The sequence below is a fragment of the Mobula birostris genome, chromosome 15 (genome assembly GCF_030028105.1).
Source record: "Mobula birostris isolate sMobBir1 chromosome 15, sMobBir1.hap1, whole genome shotgun sequence".
Taxonomy (NCBI): Eukaryota; Metazoa; Chordata; class Chondrichthyes; order Myliobatiformes; family Myliobatidae; genus Mobula; species Mobula birostris.
This window is the reverse complement of record NC_092384.1, coordinates 47,570,993-47,591,882: the sequence shown is the minus strand read 5'-3', so window position 1 is coordinate 47,591,882 and position 20,890 is coordinate 47,570,993. Positions and strand designations below refer to the sequence as shown.

At 39.4% G+C, this 20,890-nt stretch overlaps 1 protein-coding gene across 7 annotated transcripts in view; it reads right to left on the bottom strand.

Moving 5' to 3' along the window:
* The window catches only part of banp (BTG3 associated nuclear protein), a 177,024-nt gene that overhangs the window by 97,850 nt on the left and 58,284 nt on the right, over positions 1-20,890 (bottom strand). For all 7 annotated transcript variants that reach the window (XM_072279730.1, XM_072279727.1, XM_072279731.1 and 4 more), the window contains exons 5-6: positions 15,369-15,491; positions 12,161-12,336 (exon numbers count right to left, since the gene is read on the bottom strand). In XM_072279730.1, the coding sequence (XP_072135831.1) occupies positions 12,161-12,336; positions 15,369-15,491 (299 nt within the window). The remainder of the gene's footprint in view (positions 1-12,160; positions 12,337-15,368; positions 15,492-20,890) is intronic.

Below are 20,890 nucleotides of genomic sequence, written 5' to 3'. Positions count from 1 at the left end.
GTCGAGATCGCAACTCGACCTTGTAAGATAAAAAGGGAAAAATTCTGCGAAAATGTCTGTATGAGGAGTGGCGCGCCACAGTCTCTCTCTCTCTCTCGCTGTGCACCTTGTAAAAGCTATGAAAAAGACATCACCACGGATGCACGCACACGGAGACGCACACGCACAGACTCGCATGCACGCAGGCACAAGCCAAAAAAAAAGAAAGAAGATAACTTGACTCACCCCATTATTGAAATTTTCCCGCATTTAAGGGGCTCACTTTCAAGGACTCTTCATCTCATGTTCTTGATGTATATTGTTTATTTATTTATTTGTTTGTTTGTACTCTGGTTGAATGCCCTAGTTAGGCAGCTTTTCATTGATTCTGATGTAGTTATTACTCTATAGATTTGTTGAGTATGCCCACAAGAAAGTGAATCTCGGGGTTATATACGGTGACATCTGTACTTTGATAATAACAATTACTTTGAAAGGAAGAAATATTTTTAACAGCCTAGTTTTATCATTTTGCATTCTGCAAGTAACTCAGGCTTTGAAGGATGTCTCCCAATCACCTTTTACCTCCAGTGCTCCAGTGGATGCTGTCCATTAATATATCTGCATTACTTGTGTTCCAAGGTGTTTGTTTAACCAAAAATGAAATACTGAAAAACTGATAAATTCAGCTGTCTGCAGAAATTGTCTTCAACTGAAGTTTGCTTGGTAGCAATGGAGTGGAATTATTGCGACATATTGTTGTGTTGTCGCCTGGACTTGTACACCGTTATTGCATCAAGATGGTGCACGGTGCAAGTGAGTGTCTTGGACGTTTGTATTGCACAAGACCCTGATGAACATAGGTAACGTAGAATACTGCAAGTCTGGTTCGCTGGTTCATTGCCGAGACCAACGGCAGGGGAGCTATGTTGCCTCGGTTGTGGTGAGGACTGGGCCCTCACTGCGGGGTCACCCAGGGGAGAAGACGCTGGAGGCAGAGTGGGAGACAGCAGATCCCTCTGTGGGCGCACTGGAATCCGGACTGGGTTGGGGGCTGGCTCTTCCCATCAGTGCTGCCCTCCAGTACTCGGAGTAAGAACAAGCTGGACCAAGACATAACCATCAGTCTGCAGTCAAGCACTCAAGGACTTGAACTATATTTTTTTTTCTTTGTGACTGCAAGTTCTTCTGCAATTGTAACCATATGTGCTATTTGCAGTGCAGTATGCTGTGTGCTTTTTACACCTTGGCCCTGGAGGAACACTGTTTTGCTTACCTTCTTCCATGTATGGTGGAATAATAATTAAACTTTAGCTTTGATTCATGATCGAATGCAAACTGTGATCCTAACTAATGTCTACAACAGATTATTGTCTGGTATCAAACAAAGCTACAGTATTGCTCTGATAACTAAGTTTTTCTCACCAGTGCTGTAACTCATCTTCAACAAACCTTCTTTCAGAGCAAAACTAATCTATAGACTTGTGGGAAACTTTCAATTCCACTCCAAAACCAATGTACCCATAATCTCAATAACTCATGTGGAGACAATGCTTGCATATATGCATTTCAGGGTCCAAAGTTCAAATAATTCATCAACTTGTTCATAGAAGCATTGGCAATACAAAAGTCACCGATCAACATTCAAAGCTGCATTTCAAAAATAAAGGCCACAACGAAACCCGGGAAACATGGATCACGTCCCATACCCCAGGAGGACTCTCAGTAAAGCCAGACATCATTGATGAAAATTCATTACCTTTTTCTGAGCGCCAGCACAGCTTCTGAGGAAAGGGGTGCTTAAACATCAAGACTTCAAACCAGACGGCAGTGATCCTTACCCCCTTTTATGCTTCTGAGTGTTTACAGATTCAATAGAACAGAGGCAAATTAGTAGTGAGGTGTTAGACCACATTCAGATTACGGAAGGAGGTGCTGGTTGACTTGAGGTGAATTAGGGTGAATAAATACCCATGACTTGACGGGGTGTTCCTTCAAAATTCGTGAGAGGCTTGTGCAATATTACAGGGTCCAGGCAGAGATACTGAAAATGCCACTGGTGAGATGGTAGAGGACTGGAGGATGAGTAATGTTGTTCCGTTGTTCAAGAAAGTCATTAAGAATAAGCTGGGAAGTGATAGACCGGTGAGTCTGATGTCAATCATGGATAAGTTATTGGAAAGGGGCCAGTCAGGTCATTTGGTGGGCTTGAAAATCATGAGCGCTGTTCACCTAGGAATTGTGAATGCGAGATTTGAAAAAGCGAGCAAAGCCAGCTGGGACATCAAATTAATCAAATGTGCTCAGTAAAGTTTCCTTAATCAATATATAGAAGTCCCAACTAGAGGGAATGCAAAACTGGATCTTCTATTAGGGAATGAGACAGGACTGGTGACAGAAGTGTGTGTGTAGAGGAACACTTTGCATAAAGTGGTCATAATTCCATTAGTGATAATTCTGGTCTATAGGTTGAGATTCTAAACTGGAGAAAGGACAATTTTAATGGCATCAGAAAGGATCTAGCAAATGTGGACTGGGACAGGCTGTTTTCTGGCAAAGGTGTGTTTGGGAGGCCTTCAAAAGTGAAATTTTGGGAGTACAGGGGTTGCATGTTCCTGTCAAAATAAAAGCCAAGGCTAACAAATTTGGGAAACCTTGGTTTGAGGAATATTGAGGCCCTGGTTAACAAGAAAAAGTGGGTACATAGCAGGTATAGGCAGCAAAGAACAAATGAGGTACATAAGTATAGGAAATGCAAGAAAACACTTAAGAAGGAAACCCTGAGGACTAAAGGAAGGCACAAGGTTCTTTTGGCAGACAAAGTGAAAGAGAATCCCAAGAGCTTCTACAGATACAGTATATTAAAGGAAAAGGATAGCAAGGATTAAAATAGATACACCTGAAGATCAGTGTAGTCATCTATGCATGGAGCCGAAAGAGATGGAACAAGGTGCCACACGAGGTTGCTTATCAAGCTACGAGTCCATGGTATTACAGGAAAGATTCTACCATGGATAAAGCAGTGACTCACAGGAAGGAGGCAAAGAGTGGGAATAAAGGGAGTCTTTTCTGATTGGCTGCTAGTGACTAGTGGTGTTCCACAGGCACCTGTGTTGGAACCGATTCTTTTTACGATAAGCGTCAATGATTTGGATGATGAAATTGATGACTTTATTGAAAGTTTGGAGACGATATGAATATAGGTGGAGGGGCAAGTAGTTTTCAGGAAGTAGAGAGGCTGCAGAAGGACTTAGATTAGGAGAATAGGCAAAGAAATGCCAGATGGAATACAGTGTCAGGAAATGTATGGTCATGCACTTTGGTGGAAAGTGCCAAAATACATAAATGGGGAGAAAATACAAAAACTATGAGAAGCAAAGGGACTTGTTCTCGTGCAGGATTCCCTAAAAGTTAATTTCCAGGTCAAGTCTGTGGTGAGGACAGTAAAAGTTAGTATTCATTTCAAGAGGACGAGAATATAAATGCAAGGATGTAATTTTGAGACTTTATAAAGCACTGGTGAGACCTCACTTGGAGTACTGTGAGCAGTTTTGGGCCCTTTATGTTAGAAAGGATGTGCTGAAACTGGAGAGGGTTCAAAGGAGGTTCACAAAAATGATTCCAGGATTGAATGGCTTGTCATATGAGCAGCGTTTGATGGCTCCAGGCCTGCATTCACTGGAATTCGGAGGAATGAGAAGCGACCTCATTGAAACCTGTTGAATGGTGAAAGGCCTTGATAGAGTGGATGTGGAGAGGACGTTTCCTATGGTGGGAGGTCTAAGACCAGAGAACACAGCCTCAGAATGGAGGGATGCCATTTTGGAATGAAGGAATTTCTTTTGCCGGAGAGTGGTGAATCTGTGGAATTCTTTGCCACAGGCAGCTGTGGAGGCCAAGTCCATATGTCTATTTAAGGCAGAGGTTGATAGATCCTTGATTGTTCAGGACATTAAGGGGTACAGGGAGAAGGCAGAAAACTAGGGCTGAGAGGAAAATTGGATCAGCCATGATGAAATGACAGAGTAGAGATGATGGGCCAAATGGCCTAATTGTGCTCCTATAATATAGTCTTATGGTCATTTCATCTGCAATGAAATGGCTGCAGGACCGTATGGTATCAATACCAGGGTGCTCAAAGCCTGTGCCCCTCAGCTATGTGGAGTACTTCGCCATATCTTCAACCTGAGCCTGAGGCTCCGGAGGGTTCCTGTGCTGTGGAAGACGTCCTGCCTCGTCCCTGTGCTGAAGACGCCGCGACCCAGCGGCCTCAATGACTACAGACCGGTGGCATTGACTTCCCACATCATGAAGACCCTGGAGAGACTTGTTCTGGAGCTGCTCCGGCCTATGGTCAGGCCACACTTAGATCCCCTCCAGTTCGCCTACCAGCCCCGACTAGGAGTTGAGGATGCCATCGCATACCTGCTGAACCGTGTCCACACCCACCTGGACAAGCCAGCGAGCACTGTGAGGGTCATGCTTTTTGACTTCTCCAGTGCATTCAACACCATCCGTCCTACTCTGCTGGGAGAGAAGCTGACAGCGATGCAGGTGGATACTTTCCTGGTGTCATGGATTCTTGATTACCTGACTGGCAGACCAGTGTGCTTGCAACACTGTGTCCAACAGAGTGATCAGCAGCACTGGGGCTCCACAGGGGACTGTCTTGTCTCCCTTTCTCTTCACCATTTACACCTCAGACTTCAACTACTGCACAGAGTCTTGTCATCTTCAGAAGTTTTTGGATGACTCTGCCATAGTTGGATGCATCAGCAAGGGAGATGAGGCTGAGTACAGGGCTACGGTAGGAAACTTTGTCACATGATGTGAGCAGAATTATCTGCAGCTTAATGTGAAAAAGACTAAGGAGCTGGTGGTAGACCTGAGGAGAGCTAAGGTACCGGCGACCCCTGCTTCCATCCAGGGGGTCAGTGTGGACATGGTAGAGGATTACAAATACCTGGGGATACAAATTGACAATAAACTGGACTGGTCAAAGAACACTGAGGCTGTCTACAAGAAGGGTCAGAGCCTTCTCTATTTCCTGAGGAGACTGAGGTCCTTTAACATCTGCCGGACGATGCTGAGGATGTTCTACGAGTCTGTGGTGGCCAGTGCGATCATGTTTGCTGTTGTGTGCTGGGGCAGCAGGCTGAGGGTAGCAGACACCAACAGAATCAACAAACTCATTCGTAAGGCCAGTGATGTTGTGGGGATGGAACTGGACTCTCTGACGATGGTGCCAGAAAAGAGGATGCTGTCCAAGTTGCATGCCACCTTGGACAATGTCTCCCATCCACTACATAAGGTACTGGTTGGGCACAGGAGTACATTCAGCCAGAGACTCATTCCACCGAGATGCAACACAGAGCATCATAGGAGGTCATTCCTACCTGTGGCCATCAAACTTTACAACTCCTCCCTTGGAGGGTCATACACCCTGAGCCAATAGGCTGGTCCTGGACTTATTTCCTGGTATAATTCACATATTACTATCAAACTATTTATGGCTTTAATACTATTTAATTATTTATGGTGCAACTGTAACGAAAACCAATTTCCCCCGGGATCAATAAAATATGACTATGATTCTTAAATAGATTTTTTACATCTGTTTTTACTCGAGATAGAGACAGAACCTATAGAATTGAGGCAAAACAGCAGTGAGGTTATGGAGCATATATAGATTACAGAGGAGAACGTGCTTGTAGTCTTTATGCAAATTAGGGTGGATAAATCCCTAATGCCTGATAAGGAGTTCCCTTAGACCTTGTGGGAGGCTAGTGCAGAAATTACAGGGGCCTTGATAGAGGTATTTAAAAAATTCTTAACCAAAGGTGAAGTATTGGAGGATTGGAAGATAGCTTGCTGTTCCGTTGTACAGAAAAGGCTCTAACAATAAGCTGGAAAATTATAGGCCAGTGACACTACGTCAGTAGTAGGTAAATTATTGGGAGGTATTCTAAGGGACTGTATATGCCAATATTTGGATAGTCAGAGCTTGATTAGGGATAGTCAATGTGTGGGAGGTCATGTCTAACCAATTTATAGAGCTTCTTGAGTTTACCAGGAAAGCTGATAAATGAAAGGCAGTGGATAGTGTCTGCAGGGGCTTTAGCAAGGCCTTTGACAAGTTCTCGCATGGAAAGATAGTCAAGAAAGTTCAGTTGCTTGGCATTCAGGAGATGTGGTTGTAAATTGGATTACACATTGGCTTCAGCGGAGAAGCCAAAAAGTGGTAATAGATGGTTGCCTCTCCGGATCAGTAGTAAACTGGATCAGTGAATATGCTGATAACACCAAGACTGGAGGGTAGTGGACAGTGAGGAAAGCTATTAAAGCTTGCAGCAGGACGAGCGCCAGCTGGAAAAAAATAGGCTAAAATTGGTAAATGGAAATTAATGCAGAGAAGTGTGAGGTGTTGCACCTTGGGAGAAAAACCGCTGTAAGATTTACATAGTGAACAGTAGGGCACTGAGGAGATTGACATCAGAGGGATCTGGAAATACAGATCCATAATTCCTTGAAAGTGGTGTCACAAATAGGATACTAAAGAGAGCTTTTGAAACATTGGCCTTCATAAATCAAAGTATTCAGTACAGCCATTTGGATGTCATATTGAAATTGTATAAGATGTTGGTGAAGCTTAATTTGGAGTATTGTCTGCAGCTCTGATCACCAAACTACAGGAAAAATATAAGATGGAAAAGTACAGAAACGATTTCGAGAATGTTGTTGGGACTTGCAAGCAGGCTTTTTTCCCCAAGGTTGGAAGATCTAGAGGTTTAGGATGAAAGATGAAATATTTAGGCAAATCTGAGAGGAAACTTCTTCACTCAGAGGGTGGTGCAAGTGTGGAACGAATTTCCAGTGGAAGTGGTTGATGTGGGTTAACGTAATATTTAAGAGAAGTTTGGATAGGTTCCTGGATGGGGGTGGGGATTTGGAGGGATATGATCTAGATGCAGGTAAATAGGACTAGGCAGGAGATCAGTTTGGCACGGACTAGATGGACTGAAGTGCCTGTTCTTGTGCTGTTGTACTCTATGCATTACCTACAGCAAACACCTCCAATCAGTGCAGAGATCCCACTAATACTACCTCGGCAAAATTCTCTGAATCTATTTACAAGGTAAATCAATATCAGCGACCTCTCCAAGACCAACAGTTCTTGTTTTAAGACCCTAAGTGTACTCGCACTGCTCTGCTGGAGGGTATATGTCACTTACAAGGACAATGCCTCGATCCCAAAGCAAGAATACCAGGTGGACGAAAGAAGACCCAAAGATATCATCTTTGAAAAAGCTCAACATCCTACCAACTCTTGGAAATTCCTGGCCTATAACCACTGGAGTTGGAGAAGGAGTATTTGGGATGGAATGTGGACTCTTTAGTACATGCATCAGGAGTACACTGAAGCCTCATGTAGGCATTACTAAACTAGTAAAATCTTTCGGCCCAACACTAGCCTCACGAGTCACCACAAAATAAGCATGGCTAGAGTGAAAGCAAGTCATCCTTGAGCCAAAGGAATCGCTCAAGAATAATAACATCTATCTTGTCATTCAGTCACTCACTTCTCAAAGGATTCTGTTACAGGTATCAAATTTCAAAACCGCAAAGAGCCAAAGTCTGGTCATAATTTATGAATGTCATGCTGCCATGGTTTGCCCTGATTTGTAAAACTCTCTCACTTAAATGCAATCAGTATTCTGTTATTCACTTTAGTTGATATTGAGAAGAGTTTGAAATTCCTCCATACGAAAAGGACTGAACATACATGAACCCAATTTAAAACCATTGAACTACAAATAGAAGATAGGCTAATACTCTTAGATCAATATTTCATGTTCTATTATAATATCATATATTCCTGTTAGCTGCAAAAAAGAATGCCACAAAGAATGGTTACATCACAATAGTAGATTTACTTAATGCCCAAACAGAAAATGCAAAACAAGAAAAAAATGTGCATGAATGCATGGGCATAACAGTTACAAGGAGGGGTGAGCCATAGCCTCTCTCAGAAAGGGCTAGTAATGCATACATGTACTCCTATAATTGGACAAATGACAGGGTGGATGTAATTAATATAATTTAATTCTGTGCAAAGTCAAATATTTACACAGAAAGTAGAAAAGCTGAAGTCAACGTGATGACTGTTCAACATCATGGCTAGTAATGTTTTATAGAGTAGCAGCAGCCCCAACAGTTCAAAATATAGTGTGATGCCAGTTCTATTTCAATAAATTCATTGTAACCAGACCTCTATAAAGCTGCAGAAAGGGAAACCAGGACCCAGGAGAACAATGAGACCTCTCTGTAATAGAGGCCAAAGCATTTCCCTAGCATGGAGGTTTTTTAATTTCCATTTTTTTTCCAGATTCTTTCTGCTAACCATTACTACAAAGATGCATGGATTTGAAATACTGGCTCCTTGACATATCCCATTTACACTGGAATGTGCTACCAGAGATTTTGGAGGCAGGAACAGTAACAGGTATCTTAGATAGGCACTTGAAAAAGCAAGGCATAGTGGGAATGGAATTAATCTAGGCAAGTGGGATTAGTACAAATAGGTGCAATGCTTAGTATAAGCACATTGGGCAAAAGGGCCTATTTGCAAATTGTACAACTGTATGACCCTAAAACATGATTTAAAAAAATTAAAAACTAAAAAAAAAATTCAAACTCAAATAACTAAAACAAAATGGGTAAAGAATAATTAACAACTTATTCCTCCTACACTTCTGGCTTACAAACCCCTCCAATCAGGCTATTAAATGACAGGAGAAGCCTGAGTATTATACTGGGAATTACCAACACAAAAGGGATCTATCATGGGTTTGCTTGTGGATTCCAATGACGAATGAGAGTAACAGATACACAAAAGCACTATAGTCAGTATATCCCAGATCTACAGCGGATCTGCACAAATCCACAGATGTGGCAATTTAGACCTTTCATTTATCCCCTCTTACCAAAGGGACTGTACAATACAAAAATATTTCACATTTTAAATATTTCTAATTCAGTTCCTGTAAACGTAAAGACATTTTTAATTGCCAAAGGATAAATATGAGACCTGCTCAATTCTAGAAGTATAGCACAATTGAATCATCAAGACAACACAACAGCTGCAGAATGCAAAAACGACACTGCCATGTCAGGCCAATTGTCGGATCACGTCACCAAATTAAATGTCAATCTAAGTTCATTGACTTCATGTCATTTACTATACGCTTTCCTCTGGCATTTGACCTCCAAAATGCAACACCTCATACTCATTGGGATTAAACTCTATCAGCTATTCCTCTCCTCAAATTTCTAATCTTGCTATATCCTGCTACATCATTTTAAAATCGTTTTCACTATCTACCATTCCACCAATTTTGATGTCATTTGCTAACTTACTTAGTCAGTCTATCTACAATTTTGTTTAAATCATTTACATATATTGTAAACACAAGACAACCCAACACTGATCCCTGCAGCACACCTCTACCACCACACTTAGTCTTTCCTGTCCAAACCAATTTTGGATTCAATTTGTTGTGTCACCAAGGATTCCATATGACTTAATCTTCTGGACCAGCTTACCATATAGGGCCATGTTAAATGTTTTACCGAACTCCATGCAGACATCATCCATTGCTCTACCCTTATTAATCACCCTCATCACTGTCTCAAAGTTGTGAGACAGGACCCCCCCTTTTGCAAAGCCATTCTAACCATCATTAATTAATCCAAGCTTTTCCAAATGCAAGTAAACCTCATCCATAAGAATCCTCTCCAATAATTTCCCTGGATTGTCCTTTATCTGTTTCTTGAACAAAGGAACAATGTGGGATATTTTCCAGTTGTCTGGTACTTTGTCCATGGCTAAAGAAGATACAAAGACTTCTATCAAACCCACAGCAATTTACTCTCTTACTTCCTTCTGTATACAGATAGACTCCATCAGGTCCTGTAGAATTATCCACTTTAATGTTTTTCAAAATACCAACATTATCTTCTTAATATCAGAATGTCCTGTTTTTCACCCTACACGGCATCTGACCTTGTCTATATTTTTTCCCATTTGCGATCCCTGTCTTCTTTATAGAAATCTGAAAGTGCCCGTATTATTTCTAGGTGGAAAGCTGCATTTCTAGTCCAGAGAATCTTCACTGAATACTTTTGTGAAAGGAAAGGTAGTTATATTAAACCTCATCATACAAGCAGTAAATAAAAAACGAGTGAAAGCATTGGGTTAATATTTTCCTTTATAAAATCCAAATGAAGCAGAGATCAGGAAATGAAAACCAGGCCAAGATCCAAAACCTACATCTGGCAAACAATTTCAGTACCCAAGGGTGTAAATAATGTAAGAGTCTGAGACACCCAGACAGTACTACACATCACAAAATTATGTGGAAAAAACACCTGGCAATTCAAAAGTGAGCTGGATTTCTGTCTGATCAGATGTTTATTCCAACTGAAAATTGCACTCTTAACGTGCCATTGTTGTAACCAGGTAATTCGTAGTTAACATTTTGGACAGACAAATCTGGGATGCTCTCATTAAATTTTTTGGACAAGAATTCTGTACTGATTTTGCTTCAGTTCCTTTTCCTTGAAAGAGGTATCTAGTTTAAACAATTACCTGAGTCAATAAGAGTGCAGTACAGCAGATTTTTCTTTCTTTGCATTTTCATCTTTTTAGAACAATCATACAGCACGGAGCAGGCCACCAGATCTCTAAACATCTACTTTAACCCTATATCTTTCAGTTTTATCCACCTCAAGCATGGGGAAAATCTTCATCTACCCTATCGATACCCCTCATAATTTTATATGCCTCAGTAGACTTTCCTCTTAACCTCCTCCATTCCAGAAACAGACCCATCTTCTCCAGTATGTCCTTATAAAGGAAAAATTCCATCCACGTAGTGAATACCCTCTGCGCCCACTACACTGCCATCTCATTCTTCCTCTGCCTTGATGACCAGAACTGTGTACATTTCAGGTGCAGTGATGAAATTTTGCATCATCATTTACCTTTGCCAGCAGGGGACACCCAAGATATGGAAATCAAATGTCATGGGCCTTGATTGCCATGGACCATATTGCGCAGTCGGGCAGGATGGAAAAATACTTCTGTCTTCTTCATTTTTACTGCAAGGCTTTTCCTTTTAAATGGTTCACTGAAGGAATCAATGATAATGCTTGGCCTTTGAGCTTGTACTTAGGTATACATCATTTGAGTTCTGTAAATTGATACCCGGAGTTGGAGTGATCTTGGTTTTAATGTGAAGGATTTCAAAGTTTTCTGCCCATCTTGTAGATTAACTCCACTTGAACAGAGAGCATGATGAAGATGATTTGTAGTAATGCATCAAGGTGAATTGAAAAGGCTGCAATGTACAGGTTTCCTGGAACCCAGTCTGTACTGGGATCAAGAAAGTGGTAAATCTATGTGGACATTTTGTGTGGACACAGCTTTCATGTCATCATGTAGTCGAATAAAATGATAATGAATTTCTGAGGACAGGCAAATTAAAAATATCTTTGCAAGGACCAACTGACCAATTATTGGCAAATGGGTCTGTATTAGCTTGAAAAGTTGTAACTGAAGGGATTCCATGGGAATTGATACTGGGACTTCAACTAATTTCAATCTATATTCATAGCAGGATGGAAGAATCAAATGTATTATAATGTTATAATGTATTATAGCCAGTTTTGCTGATAATACAAAGATAAATGAGAAAGCAAGTTAATAGGAGAACAAAAAAAATCTATAAATAGATGGGCTCAATAAGTGTGGAAAAAAATTGATGGGAAGAATGGGGGAAAAAACACAACTATTATGGCCAGAGGATTACTCAGGGAATTCAAGAGAAAGAAAATGACTAACTACTTATTTTGAAATACTGCCTTATGGTTATGGACAGCCAGAGGAAACTTCTGAATGGAGAAACAAAATAAACAACAAAATTACATAATTTATACATTAGCAAATCATTCTATTCCATGAATTGTTTGTTATAGGTCACTGAACATCGATCAGGGCTTTCCAAATGAACCTTATTCTGCAGTCTTAACAATTTATTAAATAGCAAATTTATTTGTATTTATTTTTATTATTTGTATTGACTGTGCTATGCTCTTTGAAAGTTCATATTATCCTGCCTACCTTCAGAGTTCAATGTGATGAGTGTGACATTGGGTGCCAAATTCTGACCTCCTGATTGACCACTATTAGAGATGGTGTCACTTGTTTCAGATCCACTTTCAATATCTTCTGTATGGCTATCTTCATGGCCAGGAACCTTCACAATTATTGTGTTCTGTCTCCTCCCTGGCATAGAACTTGGTACCCAAAGTAGGAAAAAATGCAGAAATATTTAGGGAAATTTTCTAGGCTGAAAGTTGCTATCTTACAGAAGAATAAATAGGAAACAAATAAATCAATGGAGCTATACAGTAAATCAGGGGTCCCCAACCTTTTTTGCACCACGGACCGGTTTAATGTTGACAATATTCTTGCGGACCAGCCAACCGTGGGGGGTGTTCAGGTAGGGTTAAACTCACCTCAGCATGTCTTTTACAGTTAGGGTTGCCAACTTTCTCACTCCCAAATAAGGGACAAAAGTAGCAGTCAAATCCCGGGACACTTTACCCCAGAAAAGACTACCATGACCATGAAGCCTTGCGTGGGCACCTGTGTGTGCATGCGTGACGTACGCATGTGATGTGCGCATGCATGACGTGCACATGTGATGTGCGCATGCGCGTCCGTACCAATTTTTTCTTCTACAAATCGCTTTTGCCTTCATCTTCCCGACTACACTGTACATACATTATTTTTACTTTATATAGGCTATGTACTTATCATATCATTCCTACTTTTACTATATATTGGTGTTATTTTTGGTTTAACGTGTTATTTGGTATGATTTGGTAGGTTATTTTTTTGGGTCTGGGAACGCCCAAAATTTTTTCCCACATTAATTAATGGTAATTGCTTCTTCACGTTACACCATTTCGGCATGAAAGGTTTCATAGGAACGCTCTACCTTAGCGGGGGAAATACGGGACAAACCAATTTAGCCCAATATACGAGATGTCCTGGCAAATACGGGACAGTTGGCAATCCTATGTTTAAGTTCAACAGTGCGTGACAGGGTATGAGGAAAGGTGCAGCTGATTCATATTGTTTCCTCAAGGCCCGGAGGCACAAGCTTTGTGGCCCAGTACCGGTCCGCGATCCGGCGGTTGAGGACCGCTGCAGTAAATCAATGATAACCAATTTACAAACGTTTACATTCATTAGTATAGCAAAGTCTTACATATTTCACATGACATATTAACAAGTAGTATATGTGGCAATTGTCTCTTAATGTGCCATTTCAATTCTCTTCTCACTGTGCGACAGAGAAATCATATATCATCTTGTGAAAAGAAACATAATTAAGTGCACTTTAAAGGAACTTAGCCTTCATAAAACACCTGCAAAAATATATTCAAATACTGAATGTTTCAAGTTACAGGTACTGGCAATACAATGCACTGGAGTTCAAACATTATTATAAAGCATTCCACTTGCTTCACATTCCACTTAACCAGCAAAAGTATTTCATACCGAACTTTTAAACTCAAATGACAAAGTTTTGACAACTGGTAAGATGATAGTACCATCAGACTGTTACAGATTCTACATGGTACCATTGTTTTACTTTGCTCCCTTTGAAATACAGCAAAAGGAAGAATAACAAACAAATACTGGTATTTCATAAAAAAGTAATAGCATATTAAGTTTATAACATATTCAGAGTCTACAGGCAAATATCAAGTGTGAATAAATCCACAAAACAAATAGAGTGAATGAAGTAGCTTTCTGGAGAAAGGTACTGTCAAAGATAACTTACAATTATGTACACCCTGAATGATCTGATCAGTAAGTTCATAGGACACTAAGATTGGTAGAATTGTTGATGATGGATTGTCTTAGGCTACAGGGCAATACCATGTGTTGGTAAAATGGACTGATAAATGACAAATGTTGTTTAATATAGATAAATGTGTGGTTATGCATTTTAGAAGTACTAATGAGGATAGGGCATACACCATGAATGGTAGTATTAAGTAATAAAGAACAGGGTGGCCTCAAAGTTGATAGCACAGGTGAGTAATTTGGTTAGGAAGGCATATATCAATATATTTTGGATCTCAGCTGGAGAATTACATGCAGTTCTCATAAGGCCGAAGAGAGTGCAGATGAGAGTCACCAGGATGTTGTCTGGAAAGGAGCATTTCAGTTCTGAGAAGAACCTAGAGAAATTGGTTGCATTTCCTTAGAAAGGAGGAAGTTAAGAGAGGGCGTCATTGAAGTATATAAAATTATAAGGGGTAGATATAGGGAAGACTGCAGAAAATTCTTCCCCATATCAGAGGTGAATAAAACTACAGGACATAGATTCAATTAAGATGTAAGAGATTTAGAGGAGATGTGAATAAGTCCTTCACCCAGAGAGTGGCAACTTAATGGAATGCACTACCTGAGACAGTGGTGGAAATAGAGTCATCAACAGCATTTAAGAAGTGTCTGGATGGATAGGCATGGAAGCCTATAGGTCAAGTGGTGGGTGATCAGATTAATATGTATGGGTTTTTACTGGCCAGTGAGGACTTGGGCTGAATGGCCTAGTTTCCAAGGTGAATGACCCCAATCTGAAAGTAGTACCCAAGAGTCAACAAAAATGTACTTAAATACACACTTCTTCAATTTCTTCATACATGCTTATTACACAATTCATTTTTTTTAAACTTTGGCAACAAAAGATCATTCAACAATTATAGCCAAACAATACAAAAAAAATAGCAAATTAGCATTCTTCAAATTCACAGAAAATTACATTTTACTAACCTCATCCTATTTAACAATGATTTCTTTATTAGGACTTTTACTCCCTTTCAACTTTCTCTCAGATAACAAAGCATTTACAATCACAGTCCAGATGCAGAATAAGGAAAATGTATAGTTTGGTTTAAATTATGTCATTTTTTCCTGACACTGTAGTTCTATAAGCAGCCAAGTTAAGGAGTAACAACTCTCTGCTTGTATCAGTCTGACATTCTCTCTTTCTTATGTTAATTTAATTTACTTTTTTTTTCCTATTTCTCTTTAAAAGTGGAATTTGTTTTAGGTCAGATTTGAAATATCAGCAGCAACATCTATAGACATTCTAACTGACGCCAACGTGCTACATTTAACAAGTTAGATAACAACTTCGATGAACTAAAAAAGAATGGAACATTCTTAAGGAGTTTAACAATTTGGACAGTAAATAATCTAAATTATCTAAATAATAACCATATAAGAAACGGAAAAGCTTACTAACTTGCTAAGAATATTATCAATAGTGTCTGTTCCTCGGGGTATAGCTTCTTCCTGTCCGGAAATCTTGGAAGGAAGTGGGTTCTGGCGATCACTATTTAATATTACAGTAGTCTGTGGTACAGTGCTGAAAAGAAAATTAAAAAGGACACTTGAACACAAAATATGTACAAGATCATAATATAAAACCCCACGTACATAGACATCAACAGTTTCAGAAATATGTTTATCATTGAAAACTATCCATATTGGGCCGGCTGGTGCCGCAATGACATTGGCGCCGGACCTGAGAGCGGAGGTTCCCGGGTTCAAAACTAATCAGGTCCACCCCCGAGTACGCTTTCCATCCGTGCCGGGTTGAGTGTCGAGATCACAACTCGACCTCGTAAAATAAAGAGAAAAATACTGCGAAAATATCTGTGTGAGGAGTGGCGCACCACACAGTCTCCCTCTCTCTCTCTCTCTCGGCGCCTTGTAAAAAGCCATGAAAAAGACATCACGGATGCACCCACACACGCACAGATGCGCACGCACGCACAGACTCGCACACATGCAGGCACACGCCAAAAAAAAAAGAAAACTATGCATGTTAATTTCTGATTTGATATCCTTACCACTACTATTTCAGATCTTTAACCACTCTAAACTATGCAACTAAAAATGACATAGATGTGTGGTCAGCCAGAGCAGTTTTTGGCAGTTGACAAGGTTTTCTTTTCTTAATGCAATCATTGACAACTTTTATAGTTGAAGAATGTTAGAAATTACTAAAATAAATACAATGCCCAATTAAACTTTTAGTCTGATATGCAATTCAGTTCCTTTGCAATCACCACTGTCTATAATTGTGGAAGATCACTCTACTCTATGCTTTCTCATGTGGTGCTTTTTCCATTCAGCATACAGTATGTATATGCAAAGTAGTAGAATTAATATCAAAACCTCAACACATTGGATAAAACTAATTTTACTACCACAAAAGCAACAAGGCAACTTCAGTCAACTATTACTTTACTATTTGCAGCACGATTAAACCAACTGCAGCATGATTAAACAAATTATTAAAAATTCTGATAAATGTTCATTTGCCTTTCAAAGTTTTTAGAATTTTCTTTTTGTAATAATGATGAAGCATTAACCTTTATGTTAAATTGACTGCAGCCTGAACTAGCAAACCACTGCACCAGTAAAAGGCAGATTGAATCACCAGATGAAACAGGCAAAGTTCACATGATCAGTCTAGTGTCACAATCAGGATCTCCAGAGATATTAAAAATAATAACGTTTAAGCTCTTTTAAAAAATGTCTGTTATTCAAACTGAAAGTAATTTTCCACCTCCCGGAAAAAGCATGCAAGATTTCTCCTTCACCCATGCCCCTGAGCAGATTTTCTCTATGACAGATGTATAAAATATTCTTAACTAATGCTGTTGGTATCAGTGATGAGATTGCCCCTTTGCTCTGCATAATATACATTACTAGTTGACTAATCCCAACATCTTTGCAAATTAAAATTGAATAGATTGATAGCTTCATCATTATCTAAAGCAGTTTCCTTAAATCTAACATTTGAACAAAATCAAACTTTTAACTTAATCAATTGTCTGTCAGATATGAAATATTACCTCCAGATCGAGTATCAGAGAAATCTGCAACTGTTGAATTTATATTTGTCCTGCACAGGTTGCAAGTTTTCTTTAATTCAGATGACTGAAGGTTCATAAATGAAACCAGTAGAATTAAGTTTCTAGACATTGCTTCTCTATCCCCAAAGGAGTCCTGTCACTAACTGACCAATAGACAGATAGACAGAAAGGCAGAACTCAAAAACACACTGAAACAGACATTGGTTTCCAAATAGGAAAAGATTCAGGTACACAATAGAACACTCACATTAAAGTGAAAGGCAGGGTAATCGAAGCTTGACCTGCCTCAAAGGTGGAAGAGTTGGTTTTTAATATCATTTATTCATTCACAGAAGGTGGACATCAATGGCAAGATTATCAATTACTGTACTTAAGTTTACAGATGAATTAAATGCCTTGTTTAGTCATTTCAGGAGCAGCTAAGAATAAACCACATTGGTGCATATAGTGTCACACATAGGCTGAATGAAGTAAGAATGGCAGTTTTTCTTTTCAGGTAAACTAGCTGCATTTTTCCAATTATCCAGAAGTTTCATGCTCACTACTACTGAAACTTGCTTTCCAAGCTACAGTTACTTAACAGATACAGATTGAAAGATCAGACCCAAAGAGTAAAGCTATATTTAAAGAATAGAGAAGCAAATCAGATAGACAAAGTATGGATATACTAAAGCTCAAAGAACCTGAAATATGAAAATAGGTGAACAAGTAATATAAAAGGAAGTGAGAACTTTATTTATAAAGTATAGGATGGGGCCAATTGGGAACAAATGAGGGGCTTGCTCTACCCACGACTGTGCAGCAAGACACAGCTCAAATACCATCAATAAATTTGCTGATAACATGACTATTGTCTGCAGAATTTCAGATGGTGACAAGGAGGCATACAGGAGTGAGATAGATCAGTTGGTTGAGTGGTGTTGCAACATCAACCTTGTGCTCAACATCAGTAAGACCAAGGAACTGACTGTGAATTTCAGGAAGGGGAAGTCAAAGTAACACACCAGCTGTCACTGAGGGATCAGCAGTGGAAAGGGTGAGCACTTTCAAGTTGCTGGGTGTCAACATCTCTGAAGATCTATCCTAGGCGCAACATATTGATGCAATTACAAAGGATTTTGAGGAGACTTGGTGTGCCACCAAAGACTCTTACTATAGATGTAACGTGGAGAGCATTCTATCACCTTTTCGTTGTGAAGGGGCCACTGCACAGGATCAGAAAAAGCTGCAGAAACTATCAACTCAGCCAGCTCCAACAGGGGCACTCGTCTCCCCAGCATCGAGGACATGTTCAAAAGATGATTCCTCAGAAAGGCTGCATCATTAAGGACCCCCATGACCTGTGAATGTGGACAACGGTCTTCGTTGTTGCCAGAGTCTCAACATGCACTTCATGTATCCTCTTTCATGTAGATTGCTGTGAAAGTAGCATTCCATTAATTCCATTCTGTCCGGTCTCGTCCATTTATGGTTTGTTCCAGTACCCAATTTCTCACCAGATGGTCCCAGTTCCCCAACCACTGGCGCGGACCTTGTTAGTCCAGGCAACATCCAATCTGGCATGACTCTTCTTGTTCTTGTCACTCTTATCCGGAGATTTTTGTGGGCAGATATAGCATAAGCACAAGGGGCCCAGCACAAGATGCCTAGTGGGCCGCCACCACTGGGACCTGAACCATTGACCCCTGCACTACAGAGCCTGGACAGTTTCCGGCGTCGGTCTCCAGAGTTCCCGGTGTCAGCTTCCAAAGTTCCTGGTGTCAGAATATTAAATTTTATATTTTTTTATTGTAGTTTAGTTTTTTTAATTATGCATTGCAATCTACTGATGTTGCAAAATATCAAATTTCATGACATATGCCAGTAATATTACCCCTGATTCTGATTCTATTCTGCTGGAGGCAAATGGCATGATTTGGAGATAAGTTAAGCTTTTTTAGTGGAAGCAATACCACTAACATGCCAGTGAAGATCCAGGTGCAGAAGTGTTGGATAAAATTTTTTAAAAATTAAAAACAAAGATACTTAAAGGTAAAAAAGCCATGATGAGATGCATCTTGAACTAATGAAGAAAATAGAAGTAGATACGCTCTTCATGCAACTTTCCATACATTCTTCAGTGAGAAGTAAGTACCGGAGGGTTGGACAGTTACCAAGTATTATATTTCTACTTAAAAACTGTGAGATGAATAAACCAGGTAACATTAGGCCAGTCAGTTCAACATTTGGCTGATAGGTGAAAATCACACAGATTTAGTCAAGGATTGACTAGCAGTTTGTGTATGATGAACTTGATCGAGTTGTTGAAAGTAACAGAAAGGGTTAAAGTAATGCATTAGGTATGTGTGTGGTCTTCCAGAAGTTGCCTGACTAAGTATCATGAATAGACCTCTAGCTTTCATCTTTACACCATCAGTATTCCTTTAACCAGAGTCCTCAAGGATTTGCAGTTAAAGCAATAGACCATAAGACAAAAGAACAGAAGTCAGCCACTCGGCCCATCGAGTCTGCTCCACCATTTTATCATGAGCTGATCCATTCTCCCAATAGTGATAAACGTCAAGATAAAATTTCCCATGGAAGAAAAAGCAGAATAGCTGATTTTCAGATTAAAACAAATCATAATTATCGATCTTTTTAAATATATTACTGATCAAGACAAATGAATAAGGAACCACAATTTTTAAAGCTGAAGACAATTTTGTGGGATGATTTAAATAGAAAAAGCAAGAAATTTCAGAAGATCAAGTGTAAAATAAGCAGGTGAGATTTCAAACAGTTGTGTGTAGGAAACATTTTCTTTCATTTGATTGTGGTGAGAGCAATTATAAACTGAATGATGCAGTTTTAACAGGGCTACATAAAATGTCTGAAATTGATGAAAAAGGTTGAGAAAAGATTTGTTTTTAAAGGAATTAGGAGGTGAATAAGGTTGAAAAGCAAGGAAATGAAGTCTTTATAAAAACATTAATTAAGTCAAAACTGGAATATCATGGTCAACTTTGGACATCATAGTTGTGGAAGTACGTCAAGGCCTTAGAGAGGAAATATAAAATATTTATTGAAACAAAATCAGTAGGAGGATTTCAGTTCTGTAGAAAGATCAGAAAAGCTACAGTTGCTCTCCTTCGAGCAGAATATATTCACATTGGTGTTCAAAATTATAAATAATCTAAGAGGGAGGATCAACAACTAGAGGAAACATGATTAAGATGATGACATTAAAATCAAATCCTTAACTCTTTTTGCAAATGAATTGTATTATTCTAATCTGTAATATAAAATGCACATACAGCAACGGGGAAAGAACAGCAGAAAGAGTTTTGCTGGCAAGTACAACTACAGAACTCCTGCTGATAGCTGAATGACCTCCTCTGTGCTGTATCATTCAATAAACATGAAGAGAGTATATTTTCCCATTCTGTTGCTAACATTTCCAGCAGTGAGTATTAGGCTGGCCAGCAATTTATTGCTAAGATTCAAACTTAACTTTAACATACAAATGTGTATTTAAATTCCCATAGCAATCAGGCTTCCTTCAAGTATCAGAGTACCATGATACAGGATGCAATTGATCGCAATACTGCCACATTATTCTGATCACAATATGAAAAATCATTAGGTCTCATGTAATAGTGGTTATACTATTCAAAGGTGCTGAGTTTCAGTAATTGCTTTTCTTCGCATGAATCTTGACATTTTCTACAATGTCTACAAGTTTAGAAACGTGAGAAAAAACTGTTTGTCAAGCAGCTTCTAAAGATAAATAGACATTTTCATAAATGCTGCCTGACCTATTGAGTTCCTCCAGCATTTTGTGTATTTCTCCAGATTTCCAACTTTGGTGGCCTCTAATAATTCTAGAGAATTGTTTTCTAGA